The sequence below is a fragment of the Vanellus vanellus genome (assembly GCF_965231255.1).
Source record: "Vanellus vanellus genome assembly, chromosome: 2".
Lineage (NCBI taxonomy): Eukaryota > Metazoa > Chordata > Aves > Charadriiformes > Charadriidae > Vanellus > Vanellus vanellus.
Genome location: NC_138906.1, coordinates 29254753 through 29277882, shown reverse-complemented (window position 1 = coordinate 29277882; position 23130 = coordinate 29254753). Strand labels below are relative to the sequence as shown.

The following is a 23130-nucleotide window of genomic DNA, read 5'->3' as shown; positions in this document are numbered from 1 at the left end:
TGCTACCCTTGATTTTAATTGCCTGGGCTCAGCCAGCTGTTACACAAGTGTTTGTACTTACCGATGTCGTAAGAGTTGCAAGAACCTATAGTAGCAAGTTGCACAAAATGTCAATAAAAATGGAATTGCTGACATAGTCTGAATATATATTTCTTTTCTTACAGGGACCACGTGGCCCTGATGGTCCGCCAGGTGAGAAAGGTCTACCAGGAGAGGGCATTCAAGGCCAAAAGGTAGTTTTATGGAAATTATTCCCAAATTTGCAGTAGTGTCTAAGTTATTTAAGGTCACTGATCATTCCACCGGTATGAAATGTCATCTGATGGATCTTGGTCTTCTGAATCACTATGCTCTCTGAATGTCCCTCCAAGTTCAGAAGCTCTGTCAAGATAATCACAAAAAAGTTGTACAATCCCTCTAGCAGTAGTAAGTTAATGATTAAACACATAAATAAGAGAATAAGATACCTTATTTTGGTAGCATTAATGAGATAAATTGTCTTCTGAAAGACTACTTAGCTATTTATGTACTGTATTGGAAGAAAACATTCAGAAACTGTTTTCGTTCTGTTTTACCATTTTGGGAAACTAAAAGAAGGGGTTGTATGAGTCTCTATGGACAGTTACCTCATTAAGGGCACTTACTAGGTTAATATATGTGAACATTCCTTTTTTTAAAAATAAATACAAACAAGCAAAGAGTTATGATTAAATCACAACTGGGCTTCCCATCAAGATGTATCCCTCTTTTTCAGTGGCTTCAAGATTCTCTAGAGCCTTGAACTACTAAGCAAACAAGATTTTTCTTCCTTTTATGGAAAAGATGTTAGTCATGTCCTTGTGCCAGGTTCTGAAATGCTCTCTCTGACTAATGAACATATTATCGCATTTTCGAAATGTAGCTTCGTTCTTCCTACTGTTTCATTTTCTCCTTTTGAAGTCCCTTGTTCAACAACACAATGAATGCGGATGAAGCATGTTATGAGTTGTAACTGAATTAATCCCTTTTCTCTAATATTGATAATCCTATTGACTATTTTTCTTGTTTGTTTGTGAAGGAATACTTTTTTCCTCATTATCCACATTGTGATCACCAGTTTGTCTAGGATGGTGTTCTTTACAAATTCCCAAATGCAGTTACAGAACTGTCATGTATTTGTAGGGTGAAAAAGGCTCCGAAGGTGTAGCTGGTCCTCCTGGACTGCCAGGTCAACAAATCAAAGGTGACAAGGTAAGGCACAGGGTATTTTCCTAATCATATCTACAGTTAATTATAGTTAAGTTAATGATGAATTATTCACACAGTATCACAACAATACAAAAGTATGTTTTACATGGAATCTGAGGAACTATGCTATGAAGTTCCATGCAGGGAACTAAATTTATTTCAGAAATACTATATTTTAAGTATTTTAAATTTCGTTTAAATATTAAAAAAAAAAAGTAAAAAACCCTTTGAGTCCTCTAATCTAAAGGACCTGGAACAGGCAAAGGCACACTCTGGCTTTTGAAATTTGTTAGCTTTTTGGTGCCTGGTCCCCCAAAGAGGGATCCAGAACAATTTTAATTCTCTTGGTCTGATGAGATTCCAGCCTGTATCTTGTGCATCCCCAGAGGGTGGATGATGCAACATGCCCAGATGCCCTACAGGGCAGAGGTACTGATTCCAAAACTTCCTTCTCGTGATTTAGTCCCATAGCCCACTCACTACTCCCTGTTGTTTTCCTTCCCTCCTGTCCCCATGACTCCTGCTCTCCTCGTTGCCCCACACTCAGCTTCAGTGAGAGGAAAGGACAGCGCTCCCATCCAAAGTCATTGACAGCTTAGTCAGCTGGGAATGCTTCACGGACGTGGGAAGTTTAACTTGAATGTACTCATCTCACTGTCCAGTCAAATGGCTCTCCAAAATCTTCAGAGCAACCTGGGTAGTGTGGTGGGGTTTGATTTGCCTGTCTGTGAGAGATGTGCTCGGTGAGCACCTGCTAGACCATCTTGCTCAAGGCCTTAGAGGAAAGTGAGTCACCTTACTCCCATGCCTGTATAGGAAAAATGCAGCAATGGCCAGGAGAGTAAGCGTTTTGCACCATTTCAGCAAATAAGTGTTTCTGGCATAAGTGAAACTAATTATGTTTTGTTTTCTAAGGACTGATGTCACACATCCTTGACACCTTTATGGGTCTGGGTCACTTCCAGTACCCACATGACCTGCCCATATTCTTCTATTCCCATAATTCTCTCTGCCGTAATTCCTCTATTCCTTCCCCAAATGCTGTACAAAGATTTTTCAAAAATACTCTAGCTGCTCTGTTTACACTTGCAAGTATTTCTTCTGAGATTTGTGCAAGAAACTGTGTACGTTTCCATGCAATAAAATCTTTAAAATTAATCTCGGTCTGTAAAGATAAGCTCCTCATAATAAAGTTACAGCTGTGATCATCTAATTTTATAAATGAGATAGCGTTTGTGGGTAGGAAGGGGTATTATTGTGTTAGATCAATTTCCATAGGCAGACTTTCAGTTTTTCCAAACACATTTAACTCAAATAGAAGCAGCGAACTTCAAGGTAATGCAGCCTGGGAACTGTTGCTCTGTGTTTAGTTTAAATACATTAATCAACGACCACGGACTATTGCAATTTAGCTGTTGGGAATACTTTTCGTATAGGGGGAACAAGGCCAAGTAGGACCACAGGGCCCAGCAGGACCACCAGGAATAGGCAATCCAGGAAGCCAGGTAAGTCTACATTTTGGACATATAAGGAGAGTTTGCATGTAGTTTTCATTTATACTTTATCACAACTCTAATTTTGAATGTGAAGACATGAAAAATGTCACAGTGTTTTTTCTTTTTTAAAAGTATTGAACTGATCTGTAGGCAAAGATTGTAAATACGCGATTCCAACTGATTTGAATGGTCTTAGAACCAAGCAAGCAGAAATTTGGTCTAATCTGCTTAATAATTTGCACAGGAGATAAATCAGATGCATTGCTTGGATGATGACATACTATAGATAAGAGTTTCACAAGATAAGAATCCACCACTGCTGAATTTCAAGCTCTTTGAAGTTTGAACGCAGCCTTTAACAGTCGAATACCGAAAAACTGGAACATCCCAAAAGATCTTTTGGTTTTTGGGTTTTCGGAAAGAAGATAAGAGTTCATGCTTTCACCATACTATCCCAATGAATCAGGACATAGATGCAGATCCTGAGACACTTCCCATTTGTTTTCTCCCTAAACAGTAATTGTCATTACACTTGGATACGTCAGTAAGATCCACAGGATAGTGACAAAGTAAAAATAAAATAAATATCTCAGAACTAACCCTGAGGACAGGCAAGCATACTGTTTTCTTTTAAAGATAAGATGAAGTCGTTATTAACTGAAAGATGGACACGTGGAGAATTTCAGATGTGGCAGAGTGTAACGCACTAACTCATTTGTTTTGCTTTGTAGGGTGTACAGGGTCCACAAGGAAACCCTGGGGCAAAAGGATCTAAAGGTTTCGGTCTGCCAGGTCCAAAGGTAATGATTCAGACATTATTTTTTAAAAATAGCAACAGCAAGAATCAACAAGCAACGTGTCTTTGCCAGGCTTTTCAAGAGTGTGTTTGATGAGATAAAAATGTAATTCTTCATTGGAGATAACAATTTGCTTTTGAATCTTTGAGGGAGAACCACCCGTGTTATCAAGGTGTTCTCCAAATGGAGCACATGGCTTCTGCTTAGCATCAGCCCTTAACCTCTGTGAATGTGGATATTAGGTTCTAAATGAACACAAATTTATAAACAAAGTATCGTTCAGACATGTTTATATCAAATCAGTTTGGTGCCACATATACATTGTGGTCATGTAAAGCATTTTACCAAACAACTTAGCTGTAAACCAGGCATGGTTTTTAGACTTAAGGCTTGTCCCACCACACCTGTCCTTCAGCCTTCCATGGTCCTCATGAGCCCGTAGCGATACAGTGTCAGGCGAGCACTCTTAACAGGAGAAAAAGGGAGTTGCCAAAATACTAAAGGGAACAAGTGGGATGAACTGATGAACTGTAAAGCAGAAGTATTGCTTTGTAGTCATCTTGATTTACAAAATCAAGACGTTAGTCACTGTAGCAAAAGACAGGAGAAATGCGGTCGTTTTGTTCTGGGCATTACTTTGTCATGTAAGTAGCAGTTATAGCAACAACGTGTAATATTAATGTAGGGAAAAATAAGTAGCTGTGAAACATGTTATTTATGAGAACAATGTTCCTAGTGTGAAAAAGTATTTTAAAAAGCAAAATTGAAAAATCCTATTTCTGTAACTGTTTTAGAACTACTGGAAGGAAGAATTGTGAGGGTAAAACTCTCTCTTAAACAGTTCTGAGTTTTTCTTTATTTGGACTTGCTTTTCATTCAGCGACCAAAGAGTTTTTGATATAGTGGTATAAAGTAAAAAATAAAGTGTATTAAAGCAAAAAGGAGAAAGTTGGAATGATCCACTTAGACTTTCTACCCACCGCAAGGTTAAATAAAATAGATGCAGTCCTACAAGTTACTGGGGTTTCTAAAGAACAGGATTTTCCAGTTGAAAACTGCTTGACTGAAAACTTGACCACTTAGAATCAATCACAGAATATCTCAAGTTGGAAGGGACCCATAAGGAACATCATGTCCACTTCTATGTGTAAAGCGGTTAGTTAAATAGTGCAAGTAATGAATGAAGCTAAATTGTGTTCCTCTGTTAAACAAAAGACTTTTTGTTACTAGGGTCAACCAGGTGAACCTGGACAAAAAGGAGAACCAGGACTTCCAGGAACTGGCGTACGAGGACTTAAAGTGAGCCTATTTTTATTTTTAACTGCTCCTTACAGGGTCTTCTAATTCTTTCACTAATTGCTGATAAACTAAGTAGAGTATTTTTTGGTATAAATTGACTGTGATCAAAATAAGAAGGAATTTCAGTGGCAGATAGTCACTTAACTTCACAGTTTTAGCTTTTAAACTCAAAATGCTGTGCTAGAACTCCCACCCTCTCTCCTAAAATCATTACCGCAGACATAACTAGAACAGAGTTTTCCCCCATCTTTTCTAAGCTAGTGAGGTATTTCCAAGGCCTGTTGGAAATGTTACCACCTCTGTTATTCTGCAATGATTTGAAAAAAGACCAAAACAGTCTGTGTCACAGCAATGGTCATACTGCCTACACGTTAGAATAGTTGTTAAATACTTAAAACTTTGCCTTCAGCTGCCATTTTGAAGACTGCATACCGTGTCCGTAATTATTTAAGTAGGGCTTCCAAAATCTTGGGTCGGATGACATAGACATCTTGGGTTTGGTGATTTTTTCCCAAGACCACGGAAGAAGCGCTTGGCAGGACTAGTTCCTATGGATCGTTTCAACTCTTTGTGGCAAGTCTTAAAAGTAATGCCTGGACCAGTTTATACAACCAGTGAAGTGTTCATCTGCAGTCAACAACTCCATTTAGGCATTTTTGGCAGACCATTCCTTAAGTCCCAGATATTTGGCTTTGCAAGTAAATTACATTCATATCATATTGTTCTTGTGCACAGAATAACAAACAGCATTTGATCATGTTTTCGCTCACTGAATACAAGTAGATTTATTTAATATTAAATATTTAAATTTAATATTTAAAACCAAGATTTAAGAAGTAGGTGGGGAGCTTGGAAAGAAATTTAAAATACTTATTTCAGGTTGTATGAGTAGAAAAAATTACTGGCTCTACAGAATATTTAACTTACCGAGAATAACCAGCTTTGAGCAAAAATATCGTGTAACATTAATTAATATTTTAACACACTGTTAGATCCATTTTACAGAATAAAGAATCAATTGAAGTGTGCAGATATAATTTTTTCTTCTTCTTAAAGGGAGATATAGGTCTATCAGGACTCCCAGGAGAGAGAGGGGTGCAGGGAGATCCGGGGAAGTCAGGGAAAAAGGTAAGGAAATAAATTTTACTGCATGAAAAAGGTGGAGACGAAAGAAAACCAAACCATTATTTACAGGTCTGCAATGGCAAGGAGTTGATCCTGGAGAAAGACGTGTGCCAATACTTTTGCCAGGGAAAAGCGACTAGGCTACTTGAAGTGTTTCCAACAAACTTTACTAACAGTGGCTCCCATCTGAATCCGCAACCGATTTAGCTGCCCTGCCTTTCAGGGGCTGTTGACTGTTATTAAATTTCATCATCTTCTTGGAGAACAGAAAAAGCAGCATAAATTCAGAACAGTGGAAAGGAATTTAGAGGGGTGCAAAGCAGAGTGCCCAAAATAGTCAGTTTGGAGTAAGTTAAGTGAAGGCTTTTAATTTTATTCTTTCCAAATAGAATGAGCTGCTGAGTGAGCAAAACTCAGTGCTTTGGCTGATTGTTGAATTGCTGCTGAGAATTCAGGCGCCTCCGAACTCTGCTACTGTAAAGCTCTTAGATGAGGATAGCAGCTGGCCAACGTGTAGAATTGATGAACTGAACATGATTCGGAGTAAGCAAATCAGCATTTTTTGACTGCAGGTCTTTAATCAGAAAATATCTGAATAGCTGTAATGAACACCTATTAAGAATGCAGCCTCACATTTTTTTCATCTACAAGGACAGTGCAAATACCAGTTTGACAAGCTACAGCCTGAGGCAGTAAGCCTTCCACTGTGGAAAAATATCTAGCGTTTCTGTTGCTGCTTAATGATTTTTTTAAAGTTTGAAATTGCCCACTGTATAAGTGCTCAAAAATGAAGATCCCAGTGTATCAGAAGTGAAACATCAGAACAGCTTCACGCCTGCAGTGGGTGGCACGGTGATGTTATGGCAGTTGTTTGCAGGTGTGAAGCTGTCTCACAGAGGTGGGATCCAGACTGATGCCTACCAACAGCAGGCTCTGTCACGCCACTTCCATCAACAGCTCAAATCGGATACGGGTTTTTAAACTTCATTTTAATCTACTTTTCACTTTCTGAATTACTTACAGGCATTCTGATATAGTAATCCGACTTATATTATGCATAAATATTTTTTAGATAATGTTGCTTAATAGAGTGTTTTAGGTGGATTATTTATGAATTATTTGAAGTAAAGTTTCTGGCAAATATTTGCAGTGTGGATTGGCCTTTGGCTATAAAGGTGCCTAAAATTACTGCTTTTTAGAAGTTGGTTTTCTTAGAATTGGTCAATCAAGACCTTTTCTGATAACTTTGCAAGCGTTTCTCTTCCTCATATGAGTATATACATTCAATTCTTCCTACAAAAGATTGATCCAATTACAAATGAGACTATTACAGATGTCTGGGAAAATAAAGAATATGAATGCAGGAGGGTGGAAAGGGTTTAAGAAGATGGAATTTTTTCAGGAAAAAAACTGAACACACATTTACTGACATTTTGGGGAAAAGTGTTTATGCAAGCATTGTTTCTCTTAAGTCTATTGATTCAATAAAATTAGCTACATGAAAATTACTTAACCATCTGATCTCTGTTAGGGAGAAAAGGGAGATCAAGGTCCACGAGGCCCAGAAGGACCCCCTGGCAAAGGAGATGTAGGCCAAAAGGTACGGCTTGACATGCACACTGGAGAAATACTACAAACTGTAGAAGAGTTCAGATTCTGGACTATTTTTTCATTCATTATATCGTAAGTAGCAACTATGGTTTAACTGATGATTTGAAAGGATTAAAGAGAGAGCGAACTGTTCCTTAGCGTGAATATGTGCAGCAAAATCAGACTATAAACATAGACCCCAAAGTTAATTGGGCAGTATAGATTTCTTAAAACTTCAGTGCAGAGTTTTCGTTAAAGCCAGGAGGAGGCAAATTATCTCAGTATGCTGACAGGGAGAGAGAAGGAGGTAAGAGAAATTATGTGACTAGTTAGATATCTAAATAAGAAATTAAAAGCCTGGAAAGTGTATTAGTAGACAGACAGCTTTTGTCTCCCACCTGGTTAAATTTAGGACATTTGGGGCAGATTCTAGAACTGAGTAGGATTTCAGTTGGAGTGAAGCATCTAAACACCTTTCTCATTATGGGCGTCATTATCCTTGTGGGTTTGGTTATTTGTGCATCTCCCGATATCTTTGCTGTGATTGAAAAATAAGGTTTGTTTTTGTCAGGGTGACCCTGGAGAAAAAGGATCCCAAGGACTAATTGGTTTTAAAGGAGTACAAGGCCCAGCTGGACCAAAAGTAAGCTCGTTCCTCCAGGATAACCCTTCACTTTGTATTTTATTAAAGAATCTATGGAATTTTTGTAATGTGCAAATTTTTCAAGCATCTGATGCTTGGAGACTTAACAGAACAAAGGAAGAGCAGACATATTTCCATCCTCTGTCCTGAATGACACAAAAGTCCCAAGGAGAAAATGAATAGGTAAACATATAATTACAGACCTTGTAGTTGTGCATGAGCACTGAGAAGCTAAATTAAAGTTGTCCAAGTGATTCTAACCATAAGCATTTTGCTAATTTTTACTTTGAAACATTAACTTTCTATTATAATATTTTGTGAGTAAGTGTCAACCTGAATGGTAAGGAAAGTGAAATAATACAAGTGTTCTGGTTATTCCATTGACTTTGTAAGCTGGACACAAAAATTTAATTGAATTTAGAAAATCAAATACACGGCTCAACCAATAGTTATTTAAAACATGAAACTTGGACCAGCTTTCACAAGAACAATAAATTTATTTATGGTTTTATTTCCCAATTATTTTCTGTTTTGTAGATAGATCTGTATTGTAGATACTTTTACAATATAAAGTGTTGAAAAAACTTTTTGCTACTTGTGCAGTAAACGAAACTGTCTGTTTAAATCTAGATGATATCATTTTGTAACAGGGTGAACCAGGAGAGAGAGGACCACCTGGTGTCGCTGGATCAGCTATTCAGGGACCTGCTGGACCAAAGGTGATTATCTGATATGTGTTTGCTGGAGACCAGAGACTGGAAAATTTCTAGTGCATATTTGTGTCAAAATTAAAAGAACATTAAGTAAAGAAGTTAAAATTCCTTGTTGTAGTAACAAAGGTGACTGAATTTTAGAAATAAGGACTGAAAAGTACTAAAAATTAACAGAGTGTGTTCAAGGGTCCTTTAACAGGATGCTGAGCTTAGTATACGTTATTGCCTCCTGAAGCCATTTGTTAAAAAAAAAAAAAAATCCCTATTACTTTTCTGTTGTGTTTTGGCCCTTCCTGTGAAATTAATCACTTTGAAATCTTTTTTTTTTTTTATTTTCAAATTTACTATGCATTTTGTTTCTTATACTAAAGGTTTCCTGAATGTGGCAGTAAATCCCTGCAGGAATGTGTCTATGTATAGTTCTGGAGAGTTATATGATGAACTAGTGGTTTGTTTTGGAGATGAATGTTTGTATGTCACTTCCAAGTGAACAGTGGCCTGCAGTTACTACTTTAAATGAAATGCCATATATGAGACTGCTAGAGCTACATCCATCTCATTTTCTCCATGGGGAAAATCTACCTGAAATGAGTGGGAGTTTTCCCTCTGAGTAAAACAAGTGTATTCAGCAACAGTAAAGCTACCTTTGAGGTTTTAAAAACATTTGAAAATTCAGTACCATTTTTATTTTAAGACTAAAATAGTTACTGTTTTTATAATATATCAGTCAACTTCAACTTTAATTGATGCTTTTCAGCTTTGGTGATAGTTTTTAGGGTAGAGAAATCACTAATGATTACTAACCACTATCACTCTTGAGGAATTTCATCCCCATTTTTCTTCGTCCTTAAAAATATATGTGCACATGTAGATGTTGTATATACAATGTACTCATCAGCCTGGCAATAGGACATCACAGAGGGCTAAGATGTGGTTTGGACTTGTTTGTGTGTAGAGGAGGAAGGAAGAAGGGAGCGCAAGAAGCTCAGGGTACGTCTGGCATAAAAATGCAACCACAGAGAAGAAAGAAAGGAGAGGATTGTGGGGTGCTCATGTCTCTTATATTGGTGTAAAACCATAATAATGTGCAAATCTTTGTCAGGAAAATAGAAGTGGCATGCCATAAGGCACAACTTGTACGAAGACAGGTTTCACTACATCAGTCTCCCTTCTTCACATTTTCCTGGTTACTGTGACATTTTTTAATAGACCAGTAAGTGAATCGGGCTTGCTTATTGATAAAATGCATGCTGGAAAATAAGAACTTTGCAGAGTTTATTGCCTTTTTCACTCTGATTTTATTCTGTTTAGTACAGTTCATATCACTTTCATAGCAGACCGGCCACAATCCAAAATCCGCTGGAGTCTGCAGGAGTTTCTCTGAACTCTACTAAATTTTAGATCAGGGCTTTTCTGTGCAGTGGCTGATGTGAGAAAGCAAGTATTTTGGATAATTATAAAATGCTAGTTGATTTTTAGAAAATATACAAAACTTTGTCTCTTTAACTGCATAATAATTTCTTTGTTTAAACAGCTATATCTGCTATGTTTCTGACAATTGCTCGATAATGTAGCAGGCTACACCGGTCCATTTTCTCTCTTCACCGCGGAAAGTACAATGGTTACTAGTAATTGTGTTCTTGGAACATTGTGGTATCTGCAGCAGTGAAGCCAGATATCATAAATTTCTAATGCAGGGAGTCTGCCTGTTTTTCAAAGCTGGGAGTTATCATGGTCTGAGGTCTTTTTGGTACATCTCTAAGTATTTGATGTAGTAGTGGGTGATTGCTGGAGGTCTTAACTCCTGGACAGCCATGGTTGTGTCCACTGGGAAGTTGTTTATTTTAAGCTACACCCACGTTTGAGTACTAGAGTTTTATTTCCCTTGACAATCATTATGCTGTTACTAATACGGTGACAGTAACGTTAGATAGCTGGTTTTTCTCATATTCCTTTCTCATGGTTGCAGCTGCTTGGTGGTTTGGATAGAACATTTGATCTGCATTCCCTAGTGAATGTTTCCTGAAATACTGCCCATCCTTCTCACTAGTGTTAAAAATTGCAAAAGTTTCACTGAAAATTGACATTTTCGTTTTAAGATACTTAATGTAAAGTAAAACATCTGTTGCCATAGATTAAATACTAGCAGGAGCCAAATTTTGCTCTATGGATAGCATGAGGAACTTGAATTCTAAGCCTGGTTACTTTCCAGGAAAGCCACCGACAGAGCTGAGATTACCAAACAGTTGTACTGGGTAATATTTGAGGAAAAACTCAACTTTCAGCATCTGTAGCCTTTCTAAACATACTCTGGGTCAGCGCTTGTCTTTGAATTTCTTTGCTGTTCTCTATGTGCTCTGGCAGAAACAAGGTTGTGCAGCTGCAGCCTTGCTTCTGTGGGCACAAGCAGGCAGAAGCCACAGGTGAATATGGCCACTGAAACCGAACTATGATATTCAGTCTTCAGGTGGAAACTAAAGCTGTCATGTTATTTGTCAAGGCAGAACAAACTTTGACACAATTGCAGAGAAGCAGAAGTTTAAGAGAGGTCAGAATCAAGGTAGTAAAACATCGTCTAGAAATACTTATTTCATATTACCTTGCTCAATAATTGTCACTGTCAGAAAGAATTGAGTACTTGTTCTTTTCTGTAAAATTTTGGAAATTAAAACTGGAAATAATAAATATGGGGTTGGATTTGTTTCTTTTTGGACAGGGGGATCCAGGACCCAAGGGGCCACCAGGAGATGATGGACTTCCTGGAAATTCAATAATGGGACCAACGGTAGGAGTCTTTAGACAAAAGATGGAAAATAAACACGAGATATATGCAAAACTCTTGTGATAATGTAGAAACCACTTGAACAACTTTTTCAGGAAAGTAACTGACGAATTCTTCAACTTTTCCATCATTCCAGGTTAAGTCTATTTTTAAAAATAAACTTACTATCTTTTCAAAGAAGAAACATAAAATAGATTAAATAACTAGTCCAGTGTATCTCACCCTGCAAACTTCCCTCAGGCAGTCTTCCTTAGGAAGGCAGCTCTTCAAATTCATCTCCACCTTTCATTATCTCATGTAGTCTTTTATACCTCTATATGGACAATTTGCTCTTTACTGAGTATAAACTGAAAGATATTAGTTATTTTAACAGTGGTGTTTCAGTATTACCAACTTTGCACATTCAAAACTGTAAGTAAGACCCAAAATAAAGAACTTAAGAAATAGATCTTTTGGAAGTACTTATTTGCATATAGGTTACAGAATAGGATTTGCTTGGTTATATCCTCTACATTTTTAACTTCGACACCAAGAATGGAATACAGTAGTCTGTAGCAGGATTGCTGTGCTCACTGTTGGAGCCTTCAGTGGTTAGCTGGCAAGATCAACACACAAATGAAAGATCAGAGATAAAACTAAGGATTCGGTGGTAACACAGAGACTGCAGTCTTTGCAAAAGTGAGAGACTGAAAAATTTTCCTCTGTGGTACACCTGACTTCACATAAGGCTGCTCAAAGAATAATGTGAGACCAAGGACCATCCTCTTGCCAGTGGGAAATAAGTTAGAGGAAAAGGATATACATTAATTTTCAAAGGATGAAATTTATGGTTTTTCATCACTGTTGAACAGTGAAGTGACCTTTTCAAAGAATGGTTCTCTCTCTCCTGTTTCTTAAGTGGTAATAGTAGTTCAGGATGACTGTTAGGTGCATGAAGTTATGACTGCTTTTCCTCCTTGCATAATGCATTACAGTCATCAGCATGGAATTTTGTCTGATATTTTATCACCAAATTACTCAAACCTTTACGTAGGGTTTTTCCTCAGCTCCTTGGAATTGCCTTTTCTTTAACTAAGCAGAATAGTGTGGTGTCATTAGGTGTCACTCACCTTTCTAAATTATTTAAGAACAAACTGAAAAGCACAGTCCCTAGAACAGATCCCATGTCCTCTACGGCAAAAAATGGATATATTTCCTTTTATTTTGCAGCTTTCACTTCCTCCGCTCTAATGCATTTTAAGATATCATATTGTACTTCTATCAGTCATCGTCTGGGTTGAAACTTTCTAAGCCTTCTGTCACTTGTGATAAGGGAATAGATCAGGAAGACTTCCTTCAGTATTTGGGAAAAGGTACCATTCTTGTGATCTCCTTTCCAGACTGAAATCAGGAACCTTCTTAGTAAACCTCTTTTTTTTTTTTTTTTTTTTCCACGTTTACCACATCTACACATAAAACGTTCCACTCAATTCCAATGTTTCACTTCTTGGGAATATAGCTGATAGGCCCAAATTCAGAGACCAATCAGTTTATGTGTATGTGATACAATGTAGTTGAAAATAAAGCAACGTAATGCAATAACTTTTGTGTGATAACATCTTAGGAATAACAATAATGCTGTACTCCTGGCTTGACAGACTTCTACCAGTACATCTACCAGAGAATGCTGGACGGCACATTGATCCACATGCATTCAGCAGCTTGCATTTTCAAATTTCGAAAACCTCTAAATTTATTTACTTTTTCTATAATCATCTAGAATGCTACTTTACTCTGTTTTTCTTATAAAAAGAAGTGATGGGTATGAGTTTAGTGTCCAGTCGTATACTTACTCATTTAGGTTTTGATTATGGCAATTGTTTTTTTTTCATAACAATGACCAGGGACACAAGATTTATGCTTATATTCTTTATTTTTTTTTCTTTGAAAGACTTCAGAAGCAACTATCTCTATATTCCTGCTTCAGAAAATGACATTAAAACATGCTTTGGAGAGGTTGGCAAAGCAGAGGAATTAATTCAGCATGCCATCAGTTACATCAATGACAGTTGCCAGTTCAGTGACTTAGAGTGAGTCACTGTGATTATCTTTTCTACACCCCACAAAACGGTGGGAAGCAGTAATGACAGAGTTGCTCCTGAGCCATCTCTTGTGTATTTTCAATGCAGCTATTAAAAAAATTTAAACTAAATAATCTGGACTAGGGAACTGTTTCTTATAGCAGATTTGGCTGTAGATTTGACTTAAGTAAATTTATAGCTGTGTTACTAATGGCAAAACCAGCCACTTGACAAAATCCCAATTCTTACAGAAGAGAATGTGTTAACATGTATTTACAGCGGTCTGCTAAGATTAAATGACAACATCTGTTTGGCCAATTTTTACTGTAGTGGAATTAGAAGTAAAAATAGTGATGATCTCATGATCCATGGTTTCCAATCTTGTTAAAAAAATGTTATTAAACATTTCTAAAACATTTCTCATTTTGTCCACAATTTAAGAACTATGGATATTAAGAATGAAGAAGAGGTGAAATTGACTTTCCATTTTAAAGCTGTTTATGAACTAGAGGCACACTCATTGATTAAATTTTCACAGAACTGGATCAGAATTCCATCATTTGAAAATTAGGAAACACGAAGAAACGTCTTCCAGGGCTGATGCAGCTTGAATCTGGTGGTCAGGTTGTGTTTAAAGTCTTATCAGTGAAACTATCCCTTTGGAGTGGAGAATAGGAGAGATTCATACAGGAGTGACCTACCATGTACAGTTTTCTTTAACCATAAGGCATGCTTGCATCCCTGTCCCAAATTCCATCCTAAAGTGGTTTCAGGGTTTCATCTTAATCAGAACGTTGAGTCTACCTTGTTTTTCTTCATTCCCTTACCTCCTACCCTAAACCTATGATGTATGTCTTTATGAGAGCCAAAGCAGCTCTTTCATTTTACCTTGACAGGGCTAAATTGGTTAAGAAGATCTGATTGCTTGTGTCTATGGTGGAGATGTTCATGGGACTGGAAATTTGGACCTGAAGTCTGTTTTTGTTGGATGTGTAACTAGAATATGAGTCTTTTCTTTCTCCAGTCATGGACACTGTATTCAGACAGACCAGCTGCTGAGATCTGAGCTGCCGTCAGGACTGCATTCGTAGTTTCTTGAAGCGTTATGTTATTGCAGAAATTTTCAGGAACAACGCACTGATGAAACAGCAGTTTTCAGTCATTTGTAGTTTCTTTTTTCTAGCTGTTTATTTTTACTGAAATAGACAGGGAAATATTTGCTATTTGTATGTAATTATTTTTCAGGGTAAGTTATCTCTAAGTATATTAACAACTGACCCTCCAGCACCCTCCAGGAGAGTCCGTTACATTTCTTGGTTCCATGGGACTGAGTGAAGGGTGTACAATTCTTCCTGCATGGCCATATACATACCGTGCTTAGGAGTGGGGTGGATGTGTGACCTGCAGGTATCGATAAGGATTTCCGATGGGTGGTGCTGTCACATGAACATCTACAGCACAGACTGACAGTGTATCTTGAGGGGTACTTCAAAGTAATATGTTTTCTTTCTTGGTTGTGTGAAGAACAGTCTATTGCGAGCTCAGTTAATTTTCTCATTAAAGGTCAGGAAAGCTATCACTGGAATGAGGGAAGAGGAAAAGATTGCTATTTGCTTCTCTTCTGGTCGTGAAAGGAAGCATTGAGGTTTTGCAAATGCACAAATCTTTAGTGAGAGTCAGTGGAAGAGTCAACAGAAGGAGTGATTGTCTCCTGATACAGAGCATTTTAGGCTAAACTAAGAGAAATTATATATTTCTTATAACCGGTTTTATTTCTTTCTTTTACTTCTTTCCCTTGTAGAATGCAGTTTTGCTTTACTGTATGAAAGAACCAATGTGATTACCTGGAAGTGCAAAATATGCAACGTGCGATAACATAAGGCTGGCATATTATGTTTCAGTATTGTTAAATTCATTGTTCAAATATCAGGACTCTCCCCCAAAGTCATAAAAGTTTAACTTTTTAAAAATAGATTTAACTTTGTGTTGGCTGAAGATAAAGCCAATGTTCTGAAGGTTTCTCTCTGCAACTACAAATCTCTAAATTATTAATTTCCTAATGACAACTCCTATTCTTTTGAAATCTTAATTGGATCAACTGAAGCGACGATAAAAAAGCACAAAATTTTCTGAGCTTTGCAAACAAGTTGCAACAGCTGCTAACTGCTATTTCCAAAAGGGTATTAAATAGTTTCTTTACATATTTGTTAATATTTGCTACATTGTGATGATCCAGTTACTGGCACAATGCCTGACTTACTATTTTGTATTTAGGGTGACCGGGGACTACCGGGACTACCTGGACCCCGTGGAGCAAAAGGCGATGGCCACAAAGGTGAAGCTGTAAGTACAATTCTAATTCTGTAATTTATGTTCTGGAAAAAAAAAAAAAAAAAAAGAATTACCGTGTGATGACTTAATATTTAGTTACTCAACTAACTTTCATCCTTTAGCTAATTTAAATATTTCATGGATATTTTGAAGTCCTTTCCTCTCCTAGATACAGTGCCAGTTCTACAGGCAGCTGGAACGAGATCTAAACTGTTCTCATTTCGGTATCATGAAAGGGATACCATATAATTCCATAAAAATCATCATGGCTGCTCATACATGTTTAATGTAATCACTGCTTTGAATTATTTGCCTTCCCTTTCTTTTCTTTACTGTTCTTTGTTCAAGATCTCCAATAACATCTGCTTGGCCAAATCATGCAGCCTTCCATTTGTTGTTTTTTTGAAGGTTTCCTCCCTGCCCCTTGGTTTTCTGATGATTAGCTCCAGAGGGGGTTAATGCCTGAGTGGCACATTCCATTACAAGAGCATAACACCCTAAATTTCAGTCATCCAAAGCCACACAGATGTGTTCGACCAACCTTTCACTAGCAAGCGAAACTACTGTTGCCATCCTTCAACCACCACACGTCAAACTTCCATTAGGGCTATTTTGTTTATGTCTAATCCAGCTTTATTTTGAACTACAGCCACAAAGACACTCCCAAATACACCAAGGTGGGACCCGAGTGCTTCCAAATAAGTCTTGGCTCAGCTCCAATTTCCTGTTGTTAAAATTGATCCTGGGAAGATCGTTTGGGATCAGAATTAGTTCAGAGGGCATTCACTTAGAATTCCTGGTGTAATGTCATGTATCTGACACATTTCACAGCATGTAAGGACACTAAACCAGCTCAAGACTCGTTGGAGGGTCAAGAAGTGCCAGTAACAGACCCAGATTCATTAAACAGAGGACATGCAAACGAATGAAAAAAAACCCTACTGTCATCCCAAATAAAAATGAAAAGCAAATGCAAAGGCAATCACGAAGAAGGCAGTGATGAAAACTGACAAACTTTTAGTAGGCCTTTAAATGCCTCGTAGGAACTGAAGTTTTAAGCTTTACAAGTTAAGACATCTGTTTAAACTATATGAAAAACAAGCGTAAGTAGATATAGAACCAGAGAGGTCAGTGAGAAGCTGAAAACTTTTCATTTCTAATTAAGCAAAGAATTCAAGAGAAGCCTGGTTTGGTAACCATTGATTAATAAAACTATATGTCGTGGTTTAGGCCAAATCCACCACTGGGGACCCGAGGGACCCCAGACGGGACCGACAGATGCTCCCCTCTACCCCTCTACAAAGAGAGAGGCAGAGGAGGAAAAAGAGACTTAAGAGTTTAGAAGAAACTAAACTACTTTAATGAAATATTAATAATAAAATAAAAAGAAATAATGAAAAATATATACAAAACCGTATCAAGCTCCCAAGATGACAATCACGTCACCGGCTGGCACTGGGGCAGTCCCAGGCTGGACTCAGTGGCGGACGGGAACTGGATTCCGGATCTGGAGTCAGGATTGGGATCACAGGCAGAGAGAGTCCTCCTCAGACGTCGGCCATTGAAGGAAGAGCCCCTGACCCTTTGGTCCCTCAGCTTTTATACTGAGCATGAGGCAGATGGGATGGAATACCCTGTTGGTCAGTTTTGGGTCACCTGTCCTGTCCGCTCCTCCCTCCAGGTGGGACCCCACTATGCTTTTCCGCTTCCGACCCTCCAACGTGGCAAATAACAAAGTTGGTTGGCCTTGGCTGTTATGACAATAAGTGTAAGCAGGAGCCTCTCTGCATGCCATGCCTGGGCATCAGCTATAAACAATTGGTCTTATCACTCTGAGAGAGTGAACAGTGTCTGCACAATATGCAGTTAATTTCAGTTGTTAGAAGACGCCCAGCTAAGAAGCGAAGTTACTGAACAAAATTGGTTCTGTTTTACCTCAAACCAGGACACTATACAAGTGCTGGTTGTAGTCTGCCCAGTCACAGGATGACAAACCTACGTGTATGCGCTTCCTGCGTTTCTATTAGTGACTAAGCAAGGAAAAAAAGAGCTTTGCTCTGCAGTAGTATTCCTGAAATCCTGTCTATTCTAGGATTCCCATCTGCCGCTGCCATGAGTCATGCCTCTCTGCAACTCAGTCTCAGGCTTTAGTAAAAGCCGGTTGCGTTTCTCCCTGCCACGTGACTACACGTCCTGGAAATGTGTGAAGGTTCTGTTGTGGTGTAGCGTGCATCTTTCCCCTTCTCGGGCTGCCTTTCCGTGCCCCATGATCTGAAAAGACCAACTTCGTAAACCGCTGGCAGACATGGGCGGGATTTGCGTAGCTAAGTCTCTGTAGAATGATGGGGCAAAGCCGTCTGCCCTATGAATGCAGAAAGGGAGGCTGGGGGGGCCTCCAACGGCGTGAAGGGCAGCTGAATGGGCTGTGACGGATTGAGCGGGGAGTTCAGGAGAACAGAGTATCGAACACAAATACACCAAAGTATATTAGGATTACCCAACCCCCAAATTTAGACGGGTTAGCTCTGGTGTACCAGATATGTAATGTCTGCAGTGTATGAATCATGGAGCAAGGTCTGCTTTCTCACTGGTTTCTCTAAGCTGAGAACAACTCTGTTGTTCTTAAATCAAGAGCTGGACGACTTTTCCACCACTTTGGTAGTATTTTCAGGTTCCTACCAGGGACTGAGGATGACTGTTGCTCAGAAATATGAAGAATTTGACAAAATACAGCAAAACCAGAGACATTAGTAATTAATGCTGAAATTCTGTTCTTTGTTGAAGAAGACAATTACTCTTCCTTTAAGACAACTACTGACATGCTTTATTCCTCTGCTGTACCAGGGACCTACAGGACCTGCAGGCCCCCCAGGACCACCAGGCCCAAAAGGCGTGGGAGATGCTGGACCAAAGGTACGTGTGCAATGGTAGTACATGCATCTGACTAGTAGACAAGGTAGCCAAACATCTTCTGAAAAATGCATTAAATTAGAATGGCATATATATGACAAAATACTGTGATTTCATCTCCCACTTTCCATTTCAGTTAGAAGAAAAACTTGTGATAGACTTTTCTGCCATGATAGATACAAGCCAGTTCTTACTCTGTCCCCAGATTTGATGCAGATCTGCAGGTTTTCTGTACATGCAAAGACCCAGGATGTTTCTAGATGGTGGAGTTTCCATGTGGAAGACAGAATACAACACAGGCAGAGTATTGCCTCATGCTTATGCACTTCCTTTCTCCTACAGAAATGCAAGGGACGAGGCCCCAAAGAAGTAAGGGGAAATGTTGGTTTTGTGGAACTAGCAGGATATTTTTAAAGTTCCTAGACATCAATTCCTAAGAGAAGACTATAAACCTTTTTCTAAAATTAATATTAGTTTAGAGGCAAAACTCAGCAGCACAAAAGAAAACCCAAACCAAAACTGATAAAGAGTTTAGAAATACAACACTGAAACACTTCCAAGTTTTTTATCATAAAACACAGAATAGCTAAAGTGTTCTAAGCAGTATTTAATTCGCCTAAAAAGTCATATTGTAACTCCTATGCTATAAAAAGTCGTGGAAAAAAAAGACTTAAGACTAAAATCATACAAGAAATTGCTTTAAAATATCCCACAGAGTGGTTTTATTAATGATTTCCTTGTTACATATGTGAAATAGAAAACAGGCAGGAGAAAGCAAAATAAATACCGCCCAAACAATTTTTTTCCAAAACAGAAAGAACTTTCAACTTCAGTTCCCAGAACATGAGAATTCCCATTTAAAATAAACAACAACAATAACCTCTTACAAACATATCCACAATAAATGAAAAACTGAAGGATATTCATCCTTAGAATGACCTGACCTTAGAATGACCATAGGGTGGCCTGACAACGGGATCTGGGAAACCTGGCTTTGTGCTCCCAGTCTGAACTACTGCTTATCAATCAAGACATTTCACGTAAAGTACTGCAAGGTCTGGCCCATTACACAATCTACTACAGAACTGAAAGTGATTTAAATTATGTTATTCAGTACAAACTTACAGAAAATACACATGGCTAAACTAATTACATTTTTTTAAATGAGATTATATCTTTTCCAAATTGAGATATCAGACTTGATATAATACAGTTTTATAAGACATTTTTCTTGGTACTACAGAAGAACATTTCATTAAAATCCTAGAATCTTGTATGAAATTATTAAGGCAGACATTGGTAAAAATGTAGCTTATGACCACAGAATGTCTAGGATCATTGTTACTTTTGGAGTTCCCTCTTGCTTCCTAAATGCATAACTCTGCAAAGTACCGTTTCCCAAAGAAAAAGAGTTGGAGGGTCATGTCAGGTAATCAAACAAAATGACCTCCCACTGTGATGCCATGTTTGAAAGATTACAAACCCCAGAAATATAAATGAGAATTTCAGTGAGAATATAAGGGTTTAATATAAAGAAATTTGAGTTAAATCCGAAATGGAAGTAAAAGATCTTTTTTTTTTTTTTTTATGTGAAAGGAAACCACTTGAATAATTGCAGTGAAATTTCTCACAACTGGGTTTTTAAAATCAATATTTGTGATTGTGTTTCTGAAAAATATCACAAATATACAAGGTATACAAAAATGCACTTAGGAAAATCATAGTGCCCGGCTTATATGAGAGAACAAAAAGTGGGTCACAAGTCCCTTTTGTTCTTGTAATCATGAATTCATGTAATTGCTGGGACAAGCAATTCTTCGGCTGTATAATTATTAGGACAGTTGCAACCCAGATCATGAATGATGGGAGTACAATATGGTATCATAAAATGCAAGAAAGGAGGTAAAAGTTGCAAAGTAAAAGAAAACATATCCAGTTTTTGCAGTGGAGAACATGGAATCTAGTCTTTTTGTCACAGTTATTCTTAAACCACTCTAAGTCTTGTGATATAATAACATATGTTTAATTAAATCATAGATTAGCTATTATAGTACTTACAGTTTTCACTTTCAGCTCTAAGTGATGTAAATCATTGCCAGTTGAAGTGAGTTGTTCGTATTCCTCTGTAATGACATCAAATCCCTACTTGTCAGTTTCTTCTCCACCTGTGAACAGCATAACAAGTATTACCATCCCTCCAGATCTGTGGGCTGAGGTACCAGTAAAGGAGGTTTATTGCTAGTATCTTTTTGTGGAGGAATATGACCTGTGTTGTGTTAGTTGAACATTACCAATTAATAATAAATTTGGCATTCAGTCTGAAATTGACTGAGTAAAATTGAAATAGCTGTGACCAAGAGGTGAAGCTCTTATAATTTAATTGTATTTAATTACAACAGAAAATAATATAATGGAATATCTAGTGATAGAAACTCTCATCCTAACTCATTATCTATAAAGAAGCCAGCAAAAGATTAGACAAAGGCAAACTGATAAATTGTTATCACTATTCTCATGTCTTTTCTGACAATTTCAGGTCAGATCAGGGCTGTCATGTAAATTAAAAGCATCTTCCTCATTTCCATCAAGTCATCTCCATCATCACAAAAATTGTCTGAATTAGGTAGCTTGATTCTAAGAACCAAATTGTGGAAAAACATGGATGCAAGGGAAAGGATCTGTGTTTTCAGGTTAGTAGAACAGGGCCTCCTGTGGTTTTGGGAGCTGGGTGTGATACAGCCTAAGGAGCGAGACCTCAGCATGAGCAGTCAGTCTAGTTCAGGCAGCCACACATACGTCTCCGAGTCTTCTCGGGTGATGTGCATGGGTGTTTTAGGCTGGATCAGAAAGGTGCTGTTGAAGTGAATCTCCCAATGGACCCCTTTGCTGTGCTTTGGGTTCTGGACCAAAAAGAGGTCTGAGTGGTCCCACAACCCAGGAAATGGATATCCTTCAGATGAAGCTAAACTAGATGGTCTGATCTGGAAGTGCTCTTAATGTACTTCTATCCCCAGCGAGCGACCACTCCACAAGAGCAGACCAGACAGGTCTCCTCACATTGCATAGAGTGTAAATAAACATCAGGCTGCAAATTCACTGCTATTGGGCCTGAAGCGCTATTTGTTGATGCACACGTAGAGTTAGAAGCTGCCTATCAAGCAGAGATGTCCACTCATAATAACCAGTTTTGGGGTAGATTCAGAATGCACCATATCCATGGGTTATGGAGAAGTGGCATCTTGTTCTAGGAGGAGTTGTATTACAAAGAACCCCACAGTGGCTGTCTTTGCAAGTAACACAACACAATTAGGGCAAATCATGCTCGCATCAAATTGTGTATGAAATTTTTGCGTAGATCTTGAGGTTTGATTGTGTTGCAGTGTGATATTGCCCATCAAATCTGGCTGCTCAGAGTAGTGCTTATCTAACAGTCTGTGTCAGAAAATTAAAGAAATCAAGAGTTAAAAACATCTGATAAAAATTGAATTTGTATTTTTTACTTTACAATAGGTAAGTTTCTTTTTTGTGATGCACCTAGATTCATGCGTTAAGCCTATGGGGGAAAACGCATATTTTGCCTCTATAAATGGTGAGCAGCTGGAGCTTGTGCAGTGTGTGACTGCTGCACCAAAACATGCATTATCCCAACAGACAGTCACATCCATGATTTAGTTCTTTGCATCCACACTAGACATGGTGTAGAGTATGCTGGAAAAAAAGAAACAGTTTCTAAACATCTCTTCTCCCTCCCTGATTTTGTGCTCCTGTTTGTTTATACAAAGTTTTGAAACTTTTGTCTCTGCATAACTTCCTGGTCACAAAGGTGCCACAAGGAAAAACCATTCACTTGAATTGCAAGAATTCCCCCAAAACTTACTTCATAAAATGGACAGTCTTCTGTTTTTTTTCAAATAAAATGTAAGTGCACTGGCTACCTCTCATCCCTGCCACATAAAAAATGAATATAAGAACAGCAACAATCTCTCCATATGAAAAAGAATATTTATTTGATAAAAGAGACTCATAAATTTACACACTAGTTAATTTGAAATTCCTTTGAGTATCATTATATAGGAATGTTCCACTCAGCTGAATCAGAGCTCTGTTCTCCCCACTTTCAGAAATGGCTCACATATGTGCACACTGCTAGATAGGAA

At 38.0% G+C, this 23130-nt stretch overlaps 1 protein-coding gene across 1 annotated transcript in view; it reads left to right on the top strand.

Annotated features, from left to right (window-relative positions):
• COL28A1 (collagen type XXVIII alpha 1 chain) overlaps positions 1-23130 on the top strand; it is a 68816-nt gene that overhangs the window by 23168 nt on the left and 22518 nt on the right. Inside the window, exons 13-24 of the mRNA XM_082480107.1 lie at positions 165-233; positions 1162-1230; positions 2664-2732; positions 3455-3523; positions 4751-4819; positions 5876-5947; positions 7476-7544; positions 8106-8177; positions 8828-8896; positions 11607-11675; positions 16007-16075; positions 18908-18976. Of these exons, the coding sequence (XP_082336233.1) occupies positions 165-233; positions 1162-1230; positions 2664-2732; positions 3455-3523; positions 4751-4819; positions 5876-5947; positions 7476-7544; positions 8106-8177; positions 8828-8896; positions 11607-11675; positions 16007-16075; positions 18908-18976 (834 nt within the window). The remainder of the gene's footprint in view (positions 1-164; positions 234-1161; positions 1231-2663; positions 2733-3454; positions 3524-4750; positions 4820-5875; positions 5948-7475; positions 7545-8105; positions 8178-8827; positions 8897-11606; positions 11676-16006; positions 16076-18907; positions 18977-23130) is intronic.